This window comes from Anser cygnoides, chromosome 6, assembly GCF_040182565.1.
Source record: "Anser cygnoides isolate HZ-2024a breed goose chromosome 6, Taihu_goose_T2T_genome, whole genome shotgun sequence".
Lineage (NCBI taxonomy): Eukaryota > Metazoa > Chordata > Aves > Anseriformes > Anatidae > Anser > Anser cygnoides.
Window position 1 is genome coordinate 15,168,998 of NC_089878.1, and position 19,908 is coordinate 15,188,905.

The window sequence follows — 19,908 nt, forward strand, 5'->3', positions numbered from 1 at the left end:
AAGCCACAAAGTTTCACTGCACAGCTATGCTCAGTGCCAGGGTAAAGAGTAGGAGAGAAGGAAAATAAATGTAGGAGGGAAAGAATAACCTCTCAAACTGGCAGCAAAATAGATTTCACGTGAAACGTGATGCTGCTGCCTCCTCTGAAGGGGCAGAAGGTGCTCCTCAAGATGGGAAGGAGCAATGCTGCAGCAGAGGTTTCTGTAATGGGCTGCGGTTGGGGGTGGAGGGCAGGCAGGGGATGATGCACTCTTCCTTCCAAACCTGGGCACCGTGACACTGCCAACCAAACACGCGGAGGCCCAGAAAGGGTTTTACAGAAGAGGAACGCATTGCAATCACCACCATTAGTTTTGGTGATGGCTAACCCATCATTTGTGGTGCTCGGGGGCTGAGCGCAGGGCTCGGCTGAGCCGGCAGCGCAGCCACCCCAGGATGTCCTGTCCCCAGGGGCCCCGGCCGGGAGAAGCTGCACAGTCACATCGAGCTATTTAGCACTTAGGCAACGCTAGCGAAATCCCCAGATGATCCTAAGCATCAGGCCAGCCGCCCAAAACTCCCACCAAGGACTGTTACAAATGTAATGGATCTAAAAGCCACTGTTAATGGCCCGATCCTGAGTGCAGCGAGCTGGCGGGCAGGCAGCAGCTGCGCTGCCAGGAGCCACGGGCCTGTGCCCTGCAGCAACGGGGGCATCACTCGGCAAAAGGAAGCGGCCCCGATGCTCTGACAGAAAACGTCAACTTCTGCAGCACTGTTTTGTTTCGACCAACAGCATTCTCGTTAGCAAAGAAAGAAGGAAGAAAAACCCCAGATATTTGTATAAAAATATCATCATTTTATTACATTCCACACAATACATCTTCAAAGAGTTTCAAATTTCCACAAGATATTTTTCACACACAGGCAACTGGGCAACGCTGGGGATGTCACGGCTCTAGGAGAGGGGGAGAACTGGGAGTAAAAACCTTGAAGTGACCTGTTTTGTCTTTGGTGATTTCAGTTTTAGAGACAGGGTGCCACACTCTCTGACACACCGAGGCACACTTGCTAAAGTCCACGGGGTGACCTGCTCTGAGCGAGGGACGGTCTGGCCGAGGGAGATGGGACTCACGGGGAAGGGCCCGGCCCGGGGAACCCCGTCATGGGGAGCTGGGCGGCAGTGCTCCCCGGGGCCCTCCCGGCTCCGTGGGGACAGGCATGGTGTCCCTGCCGCCCGGCAGGGCTCCTGCGCACTTTGGGGAGCACCCACTGGCCCAAGTGGCCCTGGGCTGCTCTGCGTTAGAGGCAGCTGAGGGGGGTCCTGCTGAAACCCGCCTGGTAAGCAGCACGAGGGGCTCACGCAGGCTGCGTGGGGTGAGAGGGGAGTGTGACAGCCCCTTCGGCAGAGGTCCCCTGGGGACAGGGCTCCGCCACAAGAGGGCCGATGCCACAGACACGCAGCTGTGTTTGCGTCTCCACATCTTCCCCAGACCAACAGGAAGCTCAAGACGGCAGGGACGGTAAGGGAGCTGTGTGCCGGGATTCGCTTTATGCAATAATCAGGGCAGGGGAGGTGTGGGGAGCGCTGGCAAGTTTAGGAGGGGGAGGAAACGTGATCGCTCACCACAAAGGAACACCAACAAGAGGGAGAACCTCGCTCACTGGAGGTACATTTTTTTGCCTGCAAACGGATTAGTTAACGATTTGAACCACTTTTGCATGTCATCGTTCAGTAATTTACATAAGGCATTTCCATGACAGTTCACCGGGCAGTTCAACAGTCGGGGCACACTGAGGCAGCGGCAATGGCCGGCCCCCCCGGTGCGCCTGCCAGGCTTTGCTTGCTAGGTGTTACCGACGCTTTAAGAAGCAGAACATTAGCAAATGCAAAACTAATTGACATTCTGGAAAGTCAACTGGCAGCTTTTATGATTCAGCAGCTATGAATCGGGCAGAGGAAAAAAACAAAGCCAAAACCCAGAAAGGCGAATTATACTTGTCCCTTCAACGATTCTAGCAGAAAGACAAGGAGGAGCCCTCTCCCCCTTCCCTGTGTAAAAGCAAAACCATCAGCACCCAGAGCGAGGATACTTACAAAATAAATAAGCCTCCAACTCTCAAGAAACTACAGTATTTAGCATCCACCTTAGACCTGCTGAAGTCTATGTGTTACCCTAAGGCTGGCTTTAACAGATACAAACTAAACATTCAATATGAGCTTCTCTGATATAAGGCAACTTTAAATAGATTCACTTGTGGGTGGGGGAAGAGGAGGGTCATCCCCCGCTTCCCAACAATGGCTGTGTTATCACATTGGCTGCAGAAAGAATAAGATGGAGAGATCTTACTGTTCGGACGTCTATGAACCTCTCTGGATTCTTCTAGCCATCTGAGGTGGACATTCCTACTGTCCAGCCTGGCCTTCTCTTCTTATTTTGCACCCGAGACATTAACGCTATCAAACAAGAAACCCAGCCAAAGCTACATAAGGCAACAAAAAAGCATTGCTCTCTTCCCCAAGTAAACAAATCAGGGTTTTAACCATAAATGTGTCCCAGTCCTTCCAAGGGGAGGCGGGAAGGGGGGGATATAAAATAAAATAAAATTAAAAAAAAAAAAAAAGCATTCCCTGTGCAAGTAGAAGCAATAACAAGCAAATTAAAAAGGGGCTGTATCTAAATATACATTCAGTCAGGCAGGCAGACACATGCACTCCCATGCACACTTACACACACCCAGACCGAGCACACGCGCGCACGAGCCGCACACACACTTCCAGGCTCGCCATCAAGTCTCCTTGCAGGTTGCCTACTGGGAGGAGGAAAAAAACAAACCAAACAAGCCTACCAACAAAAAAATACTCCCCAAACAAACAAAACAAAACAAAAAACCCCACCCGACACCCCAACAGTCCTCGAAAAGGAATCGAAAGGGAGCGTTCACTTCTGAAGTGAAGGGGCGGTGTGTCTCTTCTGGCGATCCAAGATGCAGCATTAGTTTAAAGTTTGTAAAAGATTCAGGGAGGGCTGGGGGACGGAGAAGGGACAGAGATGTCTAAGAGTTCACACGTATGCTAGGTAAGGAAAAAAGTGCAAAACTGAGGCAACGAATTTGAAGTCTTAGTTTCTGTCTGTCTGTCTGTTTTGTGTTTTGTTTGCGCTCTCGTTCCTGTTCGGCTCTCAGCAGTGTGAGCTGGGGTCTTGCTCTAGTTTTATGGTTAGGGTGGGCTCCACGGCCACGGGGGCCCCGTTGGCATAGTGGGAGGTTTTGTAGGTGATGGAGTGATCGCTCTTCTTGGCCGCATAGCGGAACCGGTGGTAGTGGAGCACAAGGGCCAGCGCGACGGAGACCAGCACCACAACAGCACCTCCGGCGGCAATAACGTAATACCAGTAGGCTGGGATGGGCTGCACTGACACCGTGTCCACTGTGGGCTCGGTCCCTGGCAGGAGGGTTGCCCCTGGGGAGGAGACACAGAACAGGGTTGCTAGGTGGGAGGCATGCAGACGCACAAACAGAAACACACATGCTTGCAAGAGTACAGCGCCGAGCAACACCAGGTCCCGGGGCCACCTCCGGGTACGGGGCGTGCTCCAGCGGGGCGTGCAGCCTGGTGTTTGCCGAGCCGCGTGTCAAAGCGCCTTTTTCTTCCCTTTTAATTAATCAGCCTGCCTGGCTCACAATGCAAATTCCATATGCACGCTATTATTACTGTTATTTCTGGCATCAACAAATGTTTTTTTCCCTCTTTTTTTTAGCCTTCTCCAGATCAGCCGCCTGGTTTTGTCTCCGCATGGCAGATGTTGTCAAGCAGTGACAAAACTCATCACGTTTCTAATTGGAGGAAGAGTGTAATCTCAGATGGCCAAGGAAGTTACTGCAGGAGACTGGGAAAGAAATTACAGGGAGAAACATTTGTTATTCTTATGGCAAAGACAGGGAGGAAGATCTCTTTCGAACGTGCTCGGCACACAGACCTGCTCTCACTTCTCACTAGGTGCCCCATTCACAGACTCACATTTAATTACTCTTTTTTAAAGCACGGAAGGATGGGTACGATGATGCACGATGATGCATGCTGACTTCCTGCAGCGGCGTGGGCTGCGACATTCCACATGAGAAGCTCACGCTCTTGGCAGCTCAAGCAAGCCAGGACCCCGAATTCACGCAGGCAAACAAAACCCACCCGGCCAGGGCAGGGAAAGCAGCTGCCTCCGGGACGCAGGGGGACGCAGCGCCTGGGCTCAGCCCAGGCAGGGTGAGCCCCTCCTGCACCCGCAGCGTGCTGGGAGGCCGGGGCACGCCGCCGCTGCTGCCCGGGTCATGCCGGGACGGGCCGGCAGCGCACATCTGGTGCTCAGACGTGTGGAGCCTCACTGCCAGTCCGCAGCCGCACGCATGTCCCGGGCAGGCGCGAGGAGGGGAGCGCTGGTGTTTGTGCTCACGCCCACGGCTGGAGAATGGCCGGGCGCTAATCCTCCTGCACGCACGGCTCAGACCTCCCAGCTGTAAGGACCTTGGGAGAGGTGCACCTCTGCACTGCGTTTATTTACCGCAGCTTCATGGGGGATGGAGTCCCTGGGGAAGCTTTCCGAGGGGCTTGGGCTTGCTCTGCCACAGGGCACAGGCTTCCTCAACAGGCTCAGAAGATGCCAAAGGGAAAGAACAAAACAGTGCAGGATGGACCCAGCTTGGAAAGCAGCAAGGGCATCTGACCGCCCCCCCTGCACTGCCCTGCCAGCACAGCCACTGGCTGCACTGTCGGGATGATGATGGCTTTTCTGCTGTTGCTAGCTGATGAGATCAGGCAAAATAATGCTCCCTCGGCTAGTCAAAAGGCTTTCCTCCACTCCCCATCTCCCCAAAACCTGGGCACAGGGAGTGAAAATGAGAACGAAAACTGCACCCAGATGCGTAGCTAAAACACCAATAAAAAACCCCCAATAAACAAAACCACCAAAGAAAACCCCTAACTAAAACAAAGAAAAACCACATGGACAAGACAAATCCTGCTTTTACAAAGCAGGAGGTTGGGAACCACCCACATATTTGTCATTGCAGGCAAGAAATTTGGATCTCATGAGAAGTCTGCGCCGCCCTCACCCCATCTCACCCCAGCCGCCCCTGTCCCTCCCGTGGTGGGGGCCAGGCTGTGCCGGCGCTGGGCTGATGGATGGAGGCAGCAGCCCCCCACCTCCTCCTGTCCCTCTGCCTGCTGCCCCGGCACAGGGGCACAAAGGCATCATGTCCCCACAGCCCCTCAACACCCTGCCACATCCTTGCCCGACTGCATGGGGGGCTGGCTGTGTGTGACACCCCCGACAGGGCCGGGACAAGCATGTGGGACAGCCCGAGTTTCACTGCCAACCCACCGCTGTGTCCCGCTGCAGACGCAGCCCCACCGGGTCGGTGCACGTCTCACCACCATCCCTGCTGGCTCAGCAACACCTTGCCAGAGCCTGACAGCGCCGGGGCGGGGGGAACACCGTGGGCTCACTCTCGGAGCAGGGGCCGCTTGTGTTTACACTTGGTGACAGCCTGCGCTTACATAGCACCTTCCTGCAGTGAGAGATCTGCAGACCATGACCTCTCGCAGGGCTGGTACACACTGGGTGGGAGTACGAGGGGAGACGTGCCGTGGTACGCAGCCTGTGCCCCCGACCCTTCCCTGCACATCCCTGACTGGTGCGAGGCAGTGTGGTGCACCCAGACGATCCTACTTGTGGGAAGGATCCTCCGGGGGCTCTGGAGGCTTTCACCAGCCCAGGACGACCTTTGGTCCCCTCTGACCCACTCCTGATGTCCCAGTGCTGCAGCTGGGAGCAAGCCCAAGGGGTGGTGCAGTCACCGGGGCAGCTGGACCTGGCCTCAGCCCCCGCTTCCGCACCTCGCAGCCCTGCTGGGGAGACAGCAGCGTCTGGAGAGTTCATTTAGCAACTGCACTCATTAAGGAATCACACTCGCTTGTCTCCAGCTCTTAACAAAGCCAATTCCCAACATTAACGATTGTTCTTCTTTACGCTGTCAGCCACTAAATATAGCTGCCAGTCCACTCAGCACAGAGCTGATGTTATCTGCTCTGTTTTTACTGGCTCTGCTGCTTGCTGGAAGTTTTCTTTTATATCTGTGGAAAAGTTCTCTGCTCAGGGAGATGGAAAAAAAAAATCAATCTTCGTAACTTAATAATTCTTCCACTCCCCTTTGCCTTCCACCACACACACACTTGCCCTTCCTCATCCACTCGCTGGGGCTCTTGTCTTAACAAAGCAATGCCTCTCTCTGTTCCTGTCCACTTCGTGGGTGCTCTGTATAAGGCATGACTTGTGACACAGGTCAGGGGAAACCCAGCTGAATTCCTGCAGTCTGGAGGGTTTTACGTGGGTGTGCTGCTGTGCTCACACCTCCAGCCTGGCCAGGGCCACCCCTCCTCTTCCCGGCACGGAGGACTACGGGTGGTGATTTCAGAGATGTGCAACAGATGTGAAAACCCAAAACAAGAAGGAGCAAAATTCACCCTGAGAAACAAGGGGAAATTCCTCTCCAGAGAGCCTTCTAGAGCAGCCTGCCCTGCTCTGCCACTGCCGTGTCACAGCTCGTGTTCCTCTCCAAAATCACTGACATAAACCACTGCAGACAAGCAACACAGCTGGGATTTGTATAGACAGCACAGATGAAAGCAAGTGTTAAACTCATCTAATGCAAGTGCCACAGAACCGGTGTTGGCCCCAACCCCTTAACTGCTACCTGCCATTTCTCCGGGGAGATATCCCTGCCCTGACGCCGGGACACCCCGTGTGGGAGAATCACCAGTCCCAGAGGTGCGTTCTCCCCATGGTTTGTCTCCACGCTTCCTGGAAGATGTCTCTCATTTTTAGCCTGCTATTTATCTAACTCCTTGCTGCCAGCCACTTGTTATGCCTTTTCTTTCAGGGTGAGATGCATCAACTCTCAAATGGAGTGCAGTTTAAGCACACTTGACTGGTCTTCTAAGATCCCGACCCACTAGCTGGAAGGTATTCCTCCCACACAATTCTCTTATTATTTGCTTTGTGATCCCGGAGCCTGCAAGGTGCATTTTCAGCTTTTCTCCTGAGCCATGAGAGCAAGGATTTGTTATTTTTAATGGCATCTGACTTTTTCAGCTTAACATGTAATTGTAGGAGTGGGGGCTACAGAACATCTCAATGCTTCCTTTGCAGGCTTTCCTCTTCAGCTCCTTTTTTCCTACACCCAGGGATTTCTTCCCCTCCTTTTTCCCTCTCCATCTGTTGGGCACCTCTGTCTTCACCTCATTCGTATCTATCATGCTTTCCCCAATCTTCATCTTTCATACTTCATCCTTTCCCTCTGCATTTTTCTTTTTCCCTGGTCATTCCATCCCTCTGTCCCATCTACTCCTGCCGTGTCAGCAGGACTCTGGGGCAGACTCTACATCAGGACGCAGAAGGAGGTTCAAACTGAAGATGATGCACGTTACAAGCCCCAAAAGATGAGGATGCTGTCTGCAAAACAGGTCCCAGACCAGGCCCAGGAGAACACGGAGAGGTGGTTTGAGTGTGGAATGGTTGTGAGGCTTTGGCTTCTAGCTGAGAACATTGCAGCAGCTTTTCAGTAACACCACAAGCCTGAGCAGCAGGATAAATAAGCAGCCTACCAAAGAGCAAGCCCATATTCCTAGTTATTACGAGTGTAACACACAGAGTAAAAGGACTGTGGTGTTTTTACCCTGCCGGGCAGCTAAACTCCACCACAACCACGCTCTCACTCCCCCTCCTCAGAAGAAGAAGGGGAGAAGAAAGTACGCTGGAAGGAAAAAAGGCTCACGGGTTGAGGTAAGGATAATTTAATTAAAGAGAAAAGGAAGAGGGAAAAAAACAAGCAAAGGCCATGCGGAAGCACAGAGAGAGAAAAAAAGAAATTCTCTACTTCCCATCAACGAGAGATGTTCAGCCACGTCCTGGGAAGCAGGACCTGAATACACAGAGTGGTTGTTTGGGAGGACAGATGTTTTCATAATGAGAGTCCCCCCCTCTCTTTCCCCTTCCCCACCTTTTATTGCTCAGTGTGACAGCACACGGTACGGAATATCCCTTTGGTTGCTTTAGGTCAGCTGCCCCAGTGAGGTTCCCTCCCCAGCGCTTGCCCACCCCCAGCCTGCTGGCTTTGGGGCTTTGGAGGGGGTCTTGGTGCTGTGCCAGCGCTGCTCAGCAATAGACACAACACTGGTGTGATACCAGGGCTGTTGTAGCTGCGAGTGCAGAGCACTCTGTGGGCCGCTGCAGGGAAAGTGAACTCCATCCCAGGCAGGCCCAGCACAGCCCCGTGTGTGTGCCCCCGCTGGCAGTGCCCCACCGCCTGCCCCACGAGGCCCCGGGGAGGGAGATGCTCCCTTGCCATCGGTCTCGGTGCCTACTTTCCTGCTACTGCCACAGCTCCCAGCGCACACACCTGCCCGACGCAGCCTTCCCCCATACGGAAATGCAGGTGCTTGTAGGGCAGAGCCCAGATGTATTGAGCAGACCATCAGCAGAGCAGGGGATAGAACGAATAAGGACACCATGACCAACTGAAAGCAAAGGGCACGCTGACCAAACTGGCAAAGCAACTTTCAGAGTTAAGGGGAGCCCCAAGGTTGCTCTTCATCACAGCCCATCCCCGGATCCATTTGTGAAGGGGCAGGAAGGAAAACAAAATCCAGAAGGCAAAACAGGGAAAAAAAACCCAAAGAGACTAAACTGAAAGAGACTAAACTGATCTTTCCCTCAAAGTAGACAGCTTTTCCCACCCCAGAGCAAGACAAACAGCATCCCCACTGCTCAAATAGTGAAGCGTTCTGAATTACCCACCTTTTATCTTACTCTGTAGGCTGGATCAGAGAAATGCCAGTTTCTATCCTTCAGGCTAGAATTAAGCTATTAAATGCACCATTTCACCTTGTTTTCCTTTTATTGACTGTCACCTTCAGAGCTCCTCACAGCAATTTGCTCTCCCACTTATACCTCCCAACTCCCCTTCCAAGCAGACCGACCCCACCATCCTTCACCAGCAGCTCAAACATCACCACTGCCAGAGCGTCCAGGAACTAGAGAACAGCCTTCGTCCACACATACGTAAGTCATTGCCACCTCATTCCACTTTTAATTGGCTACTATTTTTGTTTAACTAAGTTGGTAACTTTCCTTTACTCCTCTGCCTTCACATTTTAGGCTTTGCTGCTCTTCAGGAGGCCAGGTACCCCTGATGGCAGGTTTCCTGGCATTGCTCAGCCCCAGGACAGTGGGACTTGACTGTTTGCCTGCTCCCTGTCACCCAGCAAGAGCCAGAGGGTGCCACCCCCTGCTGTAGCACCAGAAGGGGTTTAGCACACACTTGCCATTTCACTGCTTAGAACATTTGCTTATTGTACAAGCAAGCACTTAACTTTCCTTTGATTTAAAAGCCCATGCCAGCAGAATGAAACCACAAAGAGAAGTGCAATTTTACCTGGAAAGTAGAAGTTCTCACCTGGGAAAGCTGTGATGGGTTCTGCAGAGGAAAACAAAAATTTATAATTAGAGAGGGGGATATTACAGACAAGGCCACAGTTCACATCTCCACTGATTTGCAGCATCCAAAAAAAGCTGGTGTGTGGCTGTGCCCCACAGACTTGGGAGAAGTGTGGGGTGTTAGCCAACCCCACCACAACGGGGAGAAACCCTGTCCTGGTCAAGAACTGACTAGATGCAGAAAGCTTCGACTTGGACACAGGCTTCAGACAAAAAAGTGTGGTAAGCTGAGGGTCGTTTGGATTCAGCTGGTTCGCCTGAGTCATCTGAAGACAATCTGGCCCAATGACGAAACTCTGAATCCCCCTAAAATTTCCAAGAACAGTTTGGTTTCTGTCTCGACTCTGGCATCATTATTCACATGGGAACTGTGCCATTTCTGAGTACCTATGCCATGTTCCTCTCCATCTCACAGTACCAATAAACAAAGGAAGTGATTTCTTCTTTTTCCAAGATACTTTGAACAAGTAATCTATTACAAATTACTGGATCTGAAAAGCAATAATCAGTGCTTATTACTGATTACTTTCTCGCAGAAGTAATAGACCTCTGATTATTTTTAGATTACTTCTGCATTATGCCTGTGAGTCACATAAGCAGACTCTGGCTCTGCTGAGTGCTATGAAATCATCACTCAAGTTCAGAATGAGAAGGACACTTTTGTCAAAGGAAAAAATTATTGTGACTTATTAAAGTTCTTTCACGCTAAAAAGGAATCGGATTACTTCCCAGGGTTACATCTGAAAAACAGTAGCCTGTGCTGGAGTCAGTTATTCTCATGGCTGTGACAGAGAGAGCAGCAACGTATCTCTACTGCTTCATTATTATTTTGGTGATGTCGGAAATGACCCATGATTTATGTTAAAGTTTGCAGTGGAAGCTCTTTGTTAGAAATGATCTGAAACAAATTATCCTTATTGGTTTTAAGATTCCCGTTTAACTTCCTAGAATGGGAGAAATAATTTAATGTAGCAGTTTGGTGTTATTTTTAGGACAGGGAATGCTTGAAACTTTATAATTTATTAATGCATTTGTTTTGAAATATTAAGCTTTATGTTCATGAGGCCCGAGATACAATAACACTGGAGCTAGGTGAATTGCTGCACTCAAAAGAAGCTAGATAGGAAATGCTCTTTGTGTTAATCATCAGTCTTGCTTCTCTTTAATGCCATAGAAGGCAAGAGATTAAAACACTGCTGTCAAGCCTTAATACAGGGAATTTGACATATGGAGCATTAGCTCCTTTGGCAGATAGGAGACCAGCAGAGTTCAAAGCATCAAAGGAACTGGGACCTACAGTGCTCAAGAGCATCTCCGGGGCAGTCCTGCTCCTCTGTTCTATTATTAATGCTGGCTCCTGCACCATCTTCACCATCGCCTGCCTGCCCGTGGCAGCAAGCTATGTGACCAGCCCTTCCCATGTACAAGTCGTCCTGTGCCTCTTTCCCTGAGACACACACCTTGGAAGGGAGCGTCCATCCCATTTAGGGTAGGGGGCACCAGGACACTCTCCTCCCTCAGTGGAGTTTGTGGGTGTTTAATAGTGAGGCCTGCCTCCCCCAGGGTACGCAGAAGAGCAGGGTGTCCCTCCTGTGGGCAGCTTTCAGCACGAATCCCACCAACCGAATACAGCTGGTCCCATCCTCAGCTGGGATGGCTCTAAGTCCACACCCAAACTAGATGGTGAGCAGAGCCATCAGAGTGTGTGCGTGGATATGCCAGCTGGAGGAACAGGGCAGTGCAACTGCTCCACCAGCACCAAACTGCTAAAATACCTCCCTCCCTCTCTCTCAAAGTCCTCTCTGTCTTTCACACTGAGTGAACCTACTTGGCTTTTGGCCTGGTTTGGGGAATGGTGAATTCTAGGACAAGAATGTCTTTTGTTATTCTGTTAGCATCACTGTTAAACCCCTCTGCTATTTTATTTCTTATTAGAGAAGACTCCTTTTGAACTCATCAGCTCCTCTAAGCATGTAATACTGACTGACAGCTGGTTCCTTTTGTCCAGTACTTTCCTTTTAAATTTGGTGCATGTCCTTATCACACGGAACAGTCTTTGGTAACCCTCAGCTGCTCTTTCAGCTTGGCACAGCAGAGATGTGCTTCCTGCCTGTCACACCAGCACAGTCAGAGATCCCTGTCCCCCAGGGACTGATTTCCCCCTCACTTCTTTCAGGGGCAAGGAAAACCCCAGCTGAGATGCAGAAACTGCCGGTAACTAATGGCACAGAGGAGCGGTGGCTGCCTGTCAGCGCAGGCTCCCCAACCCCGGCTGCCCGCGCACTCCCCGCACGTACCCATGCAGTTCTCCAGTGGGATGTCGGTGCCCAGCCGGATGTCATCGAGGGCGAGCTCTCCTGAGTGGCCGTTGCGTATAAATCCCTCAAACACTATCTGTGGGAAATTGAGACAGAAATGTCAGTGTCAAGCTGGGACACAGAGAGCGGCTCCTGCTCCCGAGGGAAGGGGCAGGAAATTGCTCCTGGCCTTCCCTGCACACCTGCGGTGAACTGAGGCCAGTCCTGCTTCCTTCCTCTGCCTCTGCCACTCCTGTCCCCAGGGAAAGCTGCTCTGCAGGGGTGGGATCGCAGGGAGATTGCTACCTGTCCTGGCAGCACTCAGCTTGCAATTTGCTCAGTTAAATGCCTCTCACGTAGAATTGATGTTCAGCACTGGAGGCCACCTCCTCCCCTTTTGCACAAATGATGCAAGTGGCACAGCGCTGACTTACAGCAGCAGCAGATTTGTGTTGTGGTGTTTATAATAGAGTCCCCACAACTGGGCCACGATCAGAAAAAGTTAGGAAAGGGCATGAAACTCACAGCTACATTAACTGTAAAGTGCTGTTCCCATCAACGTTACATAAGAAGTATTGAAATGTTACAGAAGGGTCAATTTATTCCTACTTAATCACAGGCAAAATATATTTACAAAAATAAATAGAGTCGTTAGCTCTAAGAACTGCTGAGTGGAGAGACTTGCATTATTTACATAATGATGCCGTTATTTAGCTAATGCCTGTATATTCATGTTTAATGCACAAAGTAGTCAGCCAGTGCCCATCATTCTTATCTGTAGGCATATTGTGTTTACTGGTATTTTATTAAAAAGCCAGACAAACACATGCAAACTAGCCATGCAGCCCCAGTGCAAATCTTTGGCTGTACATCTCCCTGCCTTCTGCTGAGGGTGCAAATAATTTCCTGGGGCTACGTATGTCACAGATCTCTCCCCACCCGGACCTGTGACTGCCTGTGACAAGACCTCCCCCAAAAGTCAGGTGTCTGTCTGTGCATAGGACACTGTCAGAGCCACCGGTCCCAAGCGCAGGCCACTGACCCCTGTGGAAGGCAGCGTTTTGGAGGGGTGGGTGGCCTGAGGGCTGCACCTCCCTGGGTCAGGGCTGGGAGCCGGCCAGAGCAAGGCTCCCCACTGGGGTGGTTGTGGAAGTGCTGCCTCCCTCGCGAGGCCCGTGCTTCTGTCCATGTTTGACATAGCTTGATGCTGTGCTGATGATGCTCACTCATCAGCGACAGCAGCAGCCCAGGCTCCCTGGCAGACGGGCGCTGCCTGGAGGGGTCCAGCTGCACCACAGGCACCCCAGGATGCCGCCTCTCCATGGGGTGCCGCCTGTGATCCTCTCCCACTGATCTCCCGACTGCAGGATCGGGCCCTGATCCTGACCCACAGTGCTGCACCCAGCCCTCTGAGCTGCTCTGAGGTACCCGAGCAGGGGGGTCACACGTGAGCCCCCGTTTCTCCTCCCTTCTCCCACGCCGAGGCTGCAGAGGGGCTGCTTGCTGCACTTGCTCCCTCTGCAGCATGCCTGCCTCTGTTCTGTCTGTCTGACTGCCATCGGAAAGGGGGGAAATGCACAGAATGGAATCAAAATAAAAGAAAAAAGAAAAAAAAGAAGAAGGAAAAATATTTGCAAAGTGGGAGATTTGAGGAATATAAAAGGCAACAGGCTGAACAAAGGCCCGAGTCTGTGCAGAAGACGGGCACTCTCTGAATAACAAACAGTGTCGTTTAGTTACTATAGTAACCCATGAAACACAATGCAAACAGCCCCACTCAGCCACATTCCCTAATGATGAATGGGCCGAGGCTCTGCGCCGCCACAATAAGGATGCTGGAGATGCTGTCTGGCTCCACACCTGCCCCGAGCACCTTACTCGGTACTCCATGTCCACCTTACCCGGTACTCCATGTCGTAGCTCGGCAGGATGATGCGGCCTTCCCTCCACTCCTCCCCTTGGTCCTCCGTGATGACCCACAGCGCCTTGTGTTCCTGGTTGGCCTCCCGCCAGACCCGCAGCATCACCCCATTGCTGCCCCATGCCTGGTAGTGGAAGACCATGCAGACGGCGCTCCGGGGCAGATAGATGGTGGGGCTGACGAGCCGGGCACGCTGGCCTTCCCTCCTTCCGCTGCTCTGCAACTGCAGGTAATTCTTGCCATCTGTTCAAGGAAGAAGACACGGTTATATTATTTCATGCGGTCACTTGCAACAAGTGGCTCACCTCCTGCTGGGTGGCTTTGGCACTGCTCGGTAGGCTCACGTGCCTGCTCCTGATATGTGACCAGGAAGGCGCTGCAGGACTGGGGTCTTGCTCCGGCATGCTGTGTGTGTGCAGCCAGGGCAGCCAGAAGCACGCCTTCCCCACCCGCCTCTGCCGGCTGGTGGGAGACCCACAGCCACAGAAAGCCAAAGGCTGACATGGGAGAAATTAAAGGGTAGTTACAGTCGGAAGAACGAAAGTCAAGATAATGACATTGGAGGGGAAGTTGCGTTTATTCTGAGAATTTGCTCAGTGAACACACCTGAGGTGGGGTTTTTTCTAACCACAAGTGTTGAAAACTCATCTTGGGATGGGGTCTCATGACATGTCCTTCCTGCCTCTTTTCATCCCCAGCAGTAAATACTCCTCAGTCAGGATCTTGCTGACAATTTTGTTTTGAGGATATCCATGACAAAATGAAAGCCTGGCTCTTGGTTTTTCCATAATGCAACAAAACAGGCCTTTAAGCGTAGCCCAGAGTCCCAGTGAGTGAAGTAAGCACAGGTGACATCTGGGTAGCTGCAGACTTGAAGGTGGCTGAGAGACTGCAGGAGATTCACTTTCTTTAATGTCACTTTTAAAATTGTGCCATGCTTTTTGTCAGTCCTTGGGGAGGAGATTTGGTACATTTGATATCTCGGGAGATGCTTGATCTGAATACAGATAGCAGCAAAAGACCATGGATAAAAATACCTGGCATGGCTGGTTTGGTCTGGAATCAGTGATTTCCAAACCTCTCTGATGAGAAGCCCCCTCAGGAGTTTCCCATTTGAAGCTTGGACTCCTGAAGCCTCTCAGCACAGACTGAAAGCCAACCATGTAGCTGATCTGATCCTTCCCTGACCTCTCCCCATCATGATCAATGGCATGGCATGGTCCCTTGGGTTGCTCTGACTGCAGCATCTGCAGCACGAGGTCAGGCAGACAAGCCAACGACAGATGTTGCTGCACTTCGCATTTCATTCAACAGAGAGATGAACACGCTTACTCTTGCTGCGGCGGGTGCAACCGGTGCTCAATGCTAGCATGTGTAGGGTTACCCCTTCTGCAGGCCATGCCTAAGGGTCTGTCGCTTCCTTCCCCCACACCTTATCCCACTGCATTTGATGGGCAAAGCTCTGAGCAGCAGCCTGCCTCTTGCTTGCCCTGCTCCCTCTGCTGCTTCAGCGCCCACGGCAATGGCTGAAGAGCAGTGTCTGCACTGAGAATGTTTGGAAGTGCACCCAAAACACCTCCAAAACTTAAAACAGAGAGATACCTGAACTTAGAGCCCAGCTCCTGAACACTGAAAGACAGAACCCATCCAGAAAACTGGAGCTGACCTCGCTGGTGCCGCAGCAGTTGGGTGACGTCCCAGCCTGAGTGACCTGTGTCGGTGGCTGCACAGCCACCGGCCTGCTGCACGCTTGTCACTGCCAGAGAGGTGGGCTGGAACAAGCACCGTGAGCTACACAGCTTTCTGAAATAAATGTAGGGCAAGAGAGCAGAAAGACTTGCCATCACTCTGCTCCTGGGATGTATGACCAAAATACCGCAAAAGCGTATCCACTCCATATGAACTTTCAGGGATTTTGCTGCATGAAGGACAAATCTGTCTCTGACCGGCCACATAAAGGAGAAACATTTTCCAGCAATGTTTTCCAGCACCTGCAAAATGCACTTGGGTCACTTGGCACTTTATGCCAACAAACATTAGCAGAAAGAAAGATGAAAGCATGTTTGCCCACTCCTGCTCGAGTGAATCACTTGAGAAAGTACCATGCCGTTCTCTAATGGAGGAGTGTTCTTGTGATTTACCTCGGAGTGCTGGTGGTGCAGGAGGAGATGTGGGAGATAAACAAGTGGAGGAAGAAAAAAAAAAGAACGAGCTGTACTCCATGCCTGAGCAGCGATAAGGCATAATAAGTCATCAAGGTCTCCTGAATTAAAATCCTCTTTCTGTAATTCACTACAAGCCTCTTCAAAGAAAAAAGCAACAACAAGAAAAAAGCAGCAACAAGCAAGGTGGAAGAGCAAATCAGACTACGATTACACAATTATCTCACAGCTGAAAGGGTCTCACAGGCAAGTCCTTATTAAAAGCACCAGCCAGGCTCAACAATGATCAAATCCAGATCCTCAGAGCTCAGGACTGACCTTTTTGGTGGCAGGATCTAGGCAGCCTGTTTGAGTGAGGGGACGTGAGCCATCCTTGGATGCACCCAAAGCCCTCAGCTGGTCACAGGGGACTGTGTTGACTGTGCAGCTGGAAGCCCCTCGTGATCGCTGCCTTGGCCTGGCCTCACAACACCCCGGCTGGCAGAAGAGCTTTAGCAAGAGAGCCTGCGTGTCTCTGAGTCACATTTCTCCTGCCAGGGATGAAACTGAACTTGTGTTTGTTACCACACTCTCTTGCTCCTGATAACAGCCTCTGGAGGAGAAAACTGGGCACAAGCAGACACGACTTTCTGTGTCATTTGAAGATGAAATGGCTGGATCACTCTAATGGCTAGTTGGACCCTCTGAAGAGCCCCACAGATTTGCTGAGACTGACTGAACAAGGGCTCTGTGGAGCTGATTGTTGGAACCGCACGTGGGAGCCTGGAGGTTCCAGCAGTTGCTGTTTGATACAGTAAATGGAAGGCTTTGGCACAGAAAGCACCTGAAAGGCTGATTTCCCCTGCTAAAACGCTTGAAGGGAGTCTTGCAATGATTAGCTGATCAATTCTTCCAGGATCAGAAATGCATTTTAATCTCTTTCCCAGAACTTTGCTGTGCAGCCTGTGCTCCATCTCACACGGCCATCGCGGCCCCCACCCAAGTGGCACTGGCAGTTCAAAATGCCGGCTCGGAGGAAGGCAGGACAAACAAGCTCAGGCATTTTAACCTACTGCTGTTTCTGCAACTGAGGCTACTGCGCAAATCTCATGGAAGATTTATGGGTTCATCTGGACGTAGAGGAGCCAGAGGAGCGTGAACGTGCAACCATCCCCACCCAGCCGATGGTGGAGGCACTTGTACGTGCATGGCAGTGCATCCCAGATAAATCACCAGCCGGGCCCTGCAAATAAACCATCTGGCCAACGCGGTTTCCTCTTGGCGTGCCTGTGCCCTCCTGCTAGCAAGCCATCTGAGAGGCCATTAGGGGCAGCGGGGGATGAAGCCTTGCACTTCAGGTCAGGCTGCAGCCACGAGCCACGGCAGCCGCTCCCTCCCCAAGGTCAGCCTGCCTGTGTGCTGGGTCCTGCACGTCTCAGCCCCTCTCCCGAGAAATACACTTTCCCTCATCGGTCTCGGCAGCACATCTGGAGGTTTTCCAGCAAAACATGTTGGGCAGGATGTACACAAGCGATTACCCAGACTGCAGGTTCCCCTAGCATTTCCCCCTCACTGGATATTGCTGACTTACAGCTGCTGCTCCTATGGATGCCCCATGCTGAATTGCCTTCACTTACATCCCTCCAAAGGTCACTGCACTCTTCTTTATTGCAGAACTCGTTTTAGGGCATGTTTTAGAAACAGCATGGCAGCCCACCGGTAGCCACCTCCTGTCTGCCAAATCCCCTGTGTTACATCTTTGCTCTGGGCCCTGCCCGCTCCCTGCACAGCCACAAATGCCACTCTGGACCAGGGGAACGTCCCGGCGGGGCCTGATCCTGCCGTCCTTGTGAGGCCTGTGAGCTGTAGGCCGCAGCAGCCCTCGCCTTTCCTGGGGGAACAGAAGAGCTCAGATCCCCCCGTGGCTGCAGGGTGCTCTGGTAGCAGGGGATGACAGCCACATGAATATGCAGATTGAAATTGGGTAGTTATTATATTTTTATTTTTTTGGCAAATCATGCAAATTCACCTCAAAAGGCTGCCACTGTAATTGCAGTGACAGGCCTCTCCTCAATGACAGACTTCCATTTACGACGGGAAATCAATCCTCCGTAAAACTAATATTTATATTAACTAGATCAGTGCATCTGCAGGAAAATCCCCTCAATTTTGATTATGTGTTAATTAGCCTGCCAAGTCCTTGCCATTTCAGTCTCTAAATCAGTTCAGGAAAAGGCATAAAACCCTACACCTGCCCAGAACCAAGCCCTCAACCTACACGTCGGAGCCTTTCTAATGGATAGGCCATTACATCCTCTCTCTTAATTAAGCCTCGTGTCCTCTACAGTGCGGCACAATTGCAAGTCCTACGACCTCCCTCGGAGAGTGCAGGGAGGGTACAGTGTCCCTGACGAACCAAATGCCAATTAGAGCCTGACATTTATGCTAAGTGTGCCACTCACCGCCACGCGGCGTCCACCTCCAGCCCGGCAGGCACCGTGCGTGCTGGCTACATGAAAGGGTGCACGCGGACCCACCTGCGCCCGGCTTTTGTGCATGCACAATTAAAAGCATTAACCCACTGAGCGAGTGCTTCCACCGCGTACGCCATGCAGCACAGCTTGCTCGCGTGCTTTTCTGCTTGCTCGCTCACGCATGCTTTTCCGAGTCAGGCTCTGTGACTCACTGGCTGCTAAGTCATGGCTGTGAAGCTCCAGAGAGATGTACACACTAAGATTTGAGAGACTGCTTCCTGCTTTCCACAGAGTATTCCAGCTTGGTTTCATAGCCAGCACGTGTCATTGGCTTTTGGGTCCAAAAAGTGACTAAGGCCTCAGAAAGGTGAGCAAAGAATAAATGGGTAAGCTCAAGAGGAATGTTTTCTTCAATTCAGGGACAGACGGTGGCCATGCCCCTTCTCTCATGAACGGGCACAAGAACACCAAAGCCTGGCCACAGCTTGGCCCTAGTCTGAGCCCAGGGGACTTGCACAGCCCAGCCACTGCTCTTCAAACCTCCCATGACCTGGGACCAAGGCATCCCAGCTCCATCACGCCGCAGGGAAATCCAAGGCACAAATGACTTTTTAGGGTTTGCTGTCCTCACTCCACAAACCAGGGGAAGAAGAGCCTTTCAAAGCTTTGCTGAGATGCAGTCTGCACCCCACGTGAGGCGAGCAGGGAGAAACACGGACAGGTATGTGGTCTCCTTCCCACAGCATGCAGCTGCTCGCTCACTGCACGGAAGTGCTCGACCTTCACACCACCCCATGCTGTAAAACTCCCTCCTGCTTCAAAGGGGACAAGATTAACCCAAGAGTTCAAAATGTGTCCCCAGGGCACAAGCCCTGAGAGTAGGCCGCACGAGAGTAAGTGCAGACCCAGTCCAGTCCAGTCCCACTCCATTAACACCACAAGAACCTTTCTGCTGGTTTGGGCAGAGCAGGATCAAGGCCTTCAGGCAGAAGTTCTCATAGATTGCAGGAAAAATATAAAACCTTCCCCCTGAAAGATCCCATGGGAAAAACACAGGAACGGTAAAGGGTCACCGTCAGCTTAAAAACAGCTCAGCATTTGTTTTCCTTATAAAATAAGCTCTTACAAAACTTCAGAGCACTGCAAACATTCCTCTGCTGGAAACACTTTGAAACAAATAAACCTTTCCCTGCAGTGCCTGCAACCCGAATGAGCGGCATTCCTCACCCTCAAAGGCAGCGAGGCCACGGCCCACAACAGACGCTCTCAGTGGGTTTTTGCAGCCCATCCCGGGACCTACATGTCAGGAGAGTTACAAGGTTAAAATTGCTTCTTTTTCTGCGCTCACACACGGCCTCCAGTGCCTGAACAACACGGGGTTCACAGCTTGGCTGGGGGCTCTGGTCAGATGTGAAGCAGCATGTGCTAGAGGTGCAGATGCCACGGCGCTTTTCTAGGATCACAAAGTATTTACAAAATGACTGCAAGAAAAGGAGAGGGATAAAAACAAGCAAAACACGCCTAATCCAGCTTTTCAGTAGTAGCTT

At 51.7% G+C, this 19,908-nt stretch overlaps 1 protein-coding gene across 7 annotated transcripts in view; it reads right to left on the reverse strand.

The window, feature by feature from the left end:
* The window catches only part of NRP2 (neuropilin 2), an 86,929-nt gene that overhangs the window by 9,644 nt on the left and 57,377 nt on the right, over positions 1-19,908 (reverse strand). For 2 of the 7 annotated variants that reach the window (XM_048047146.2, XM_048047148.2), the window contains exons 13-15: positions 13,727-13,989; positions 11,826-11,922; positions 9,488-9,508 (exon numbers count right to left, since the gene is read on the reverse strand). In XM_048047146.2, coding sequence (XP_047903103.1) covers positions 9,488-9,508; positions 11,826-11,922; positions 13,727-13,989 — 381 coding nt within the window. The other 5 variants (XM_048047147.2, XM_048047145.2, XM_048047150.2 and 2 more) reach the window with 4 other exon arrangements.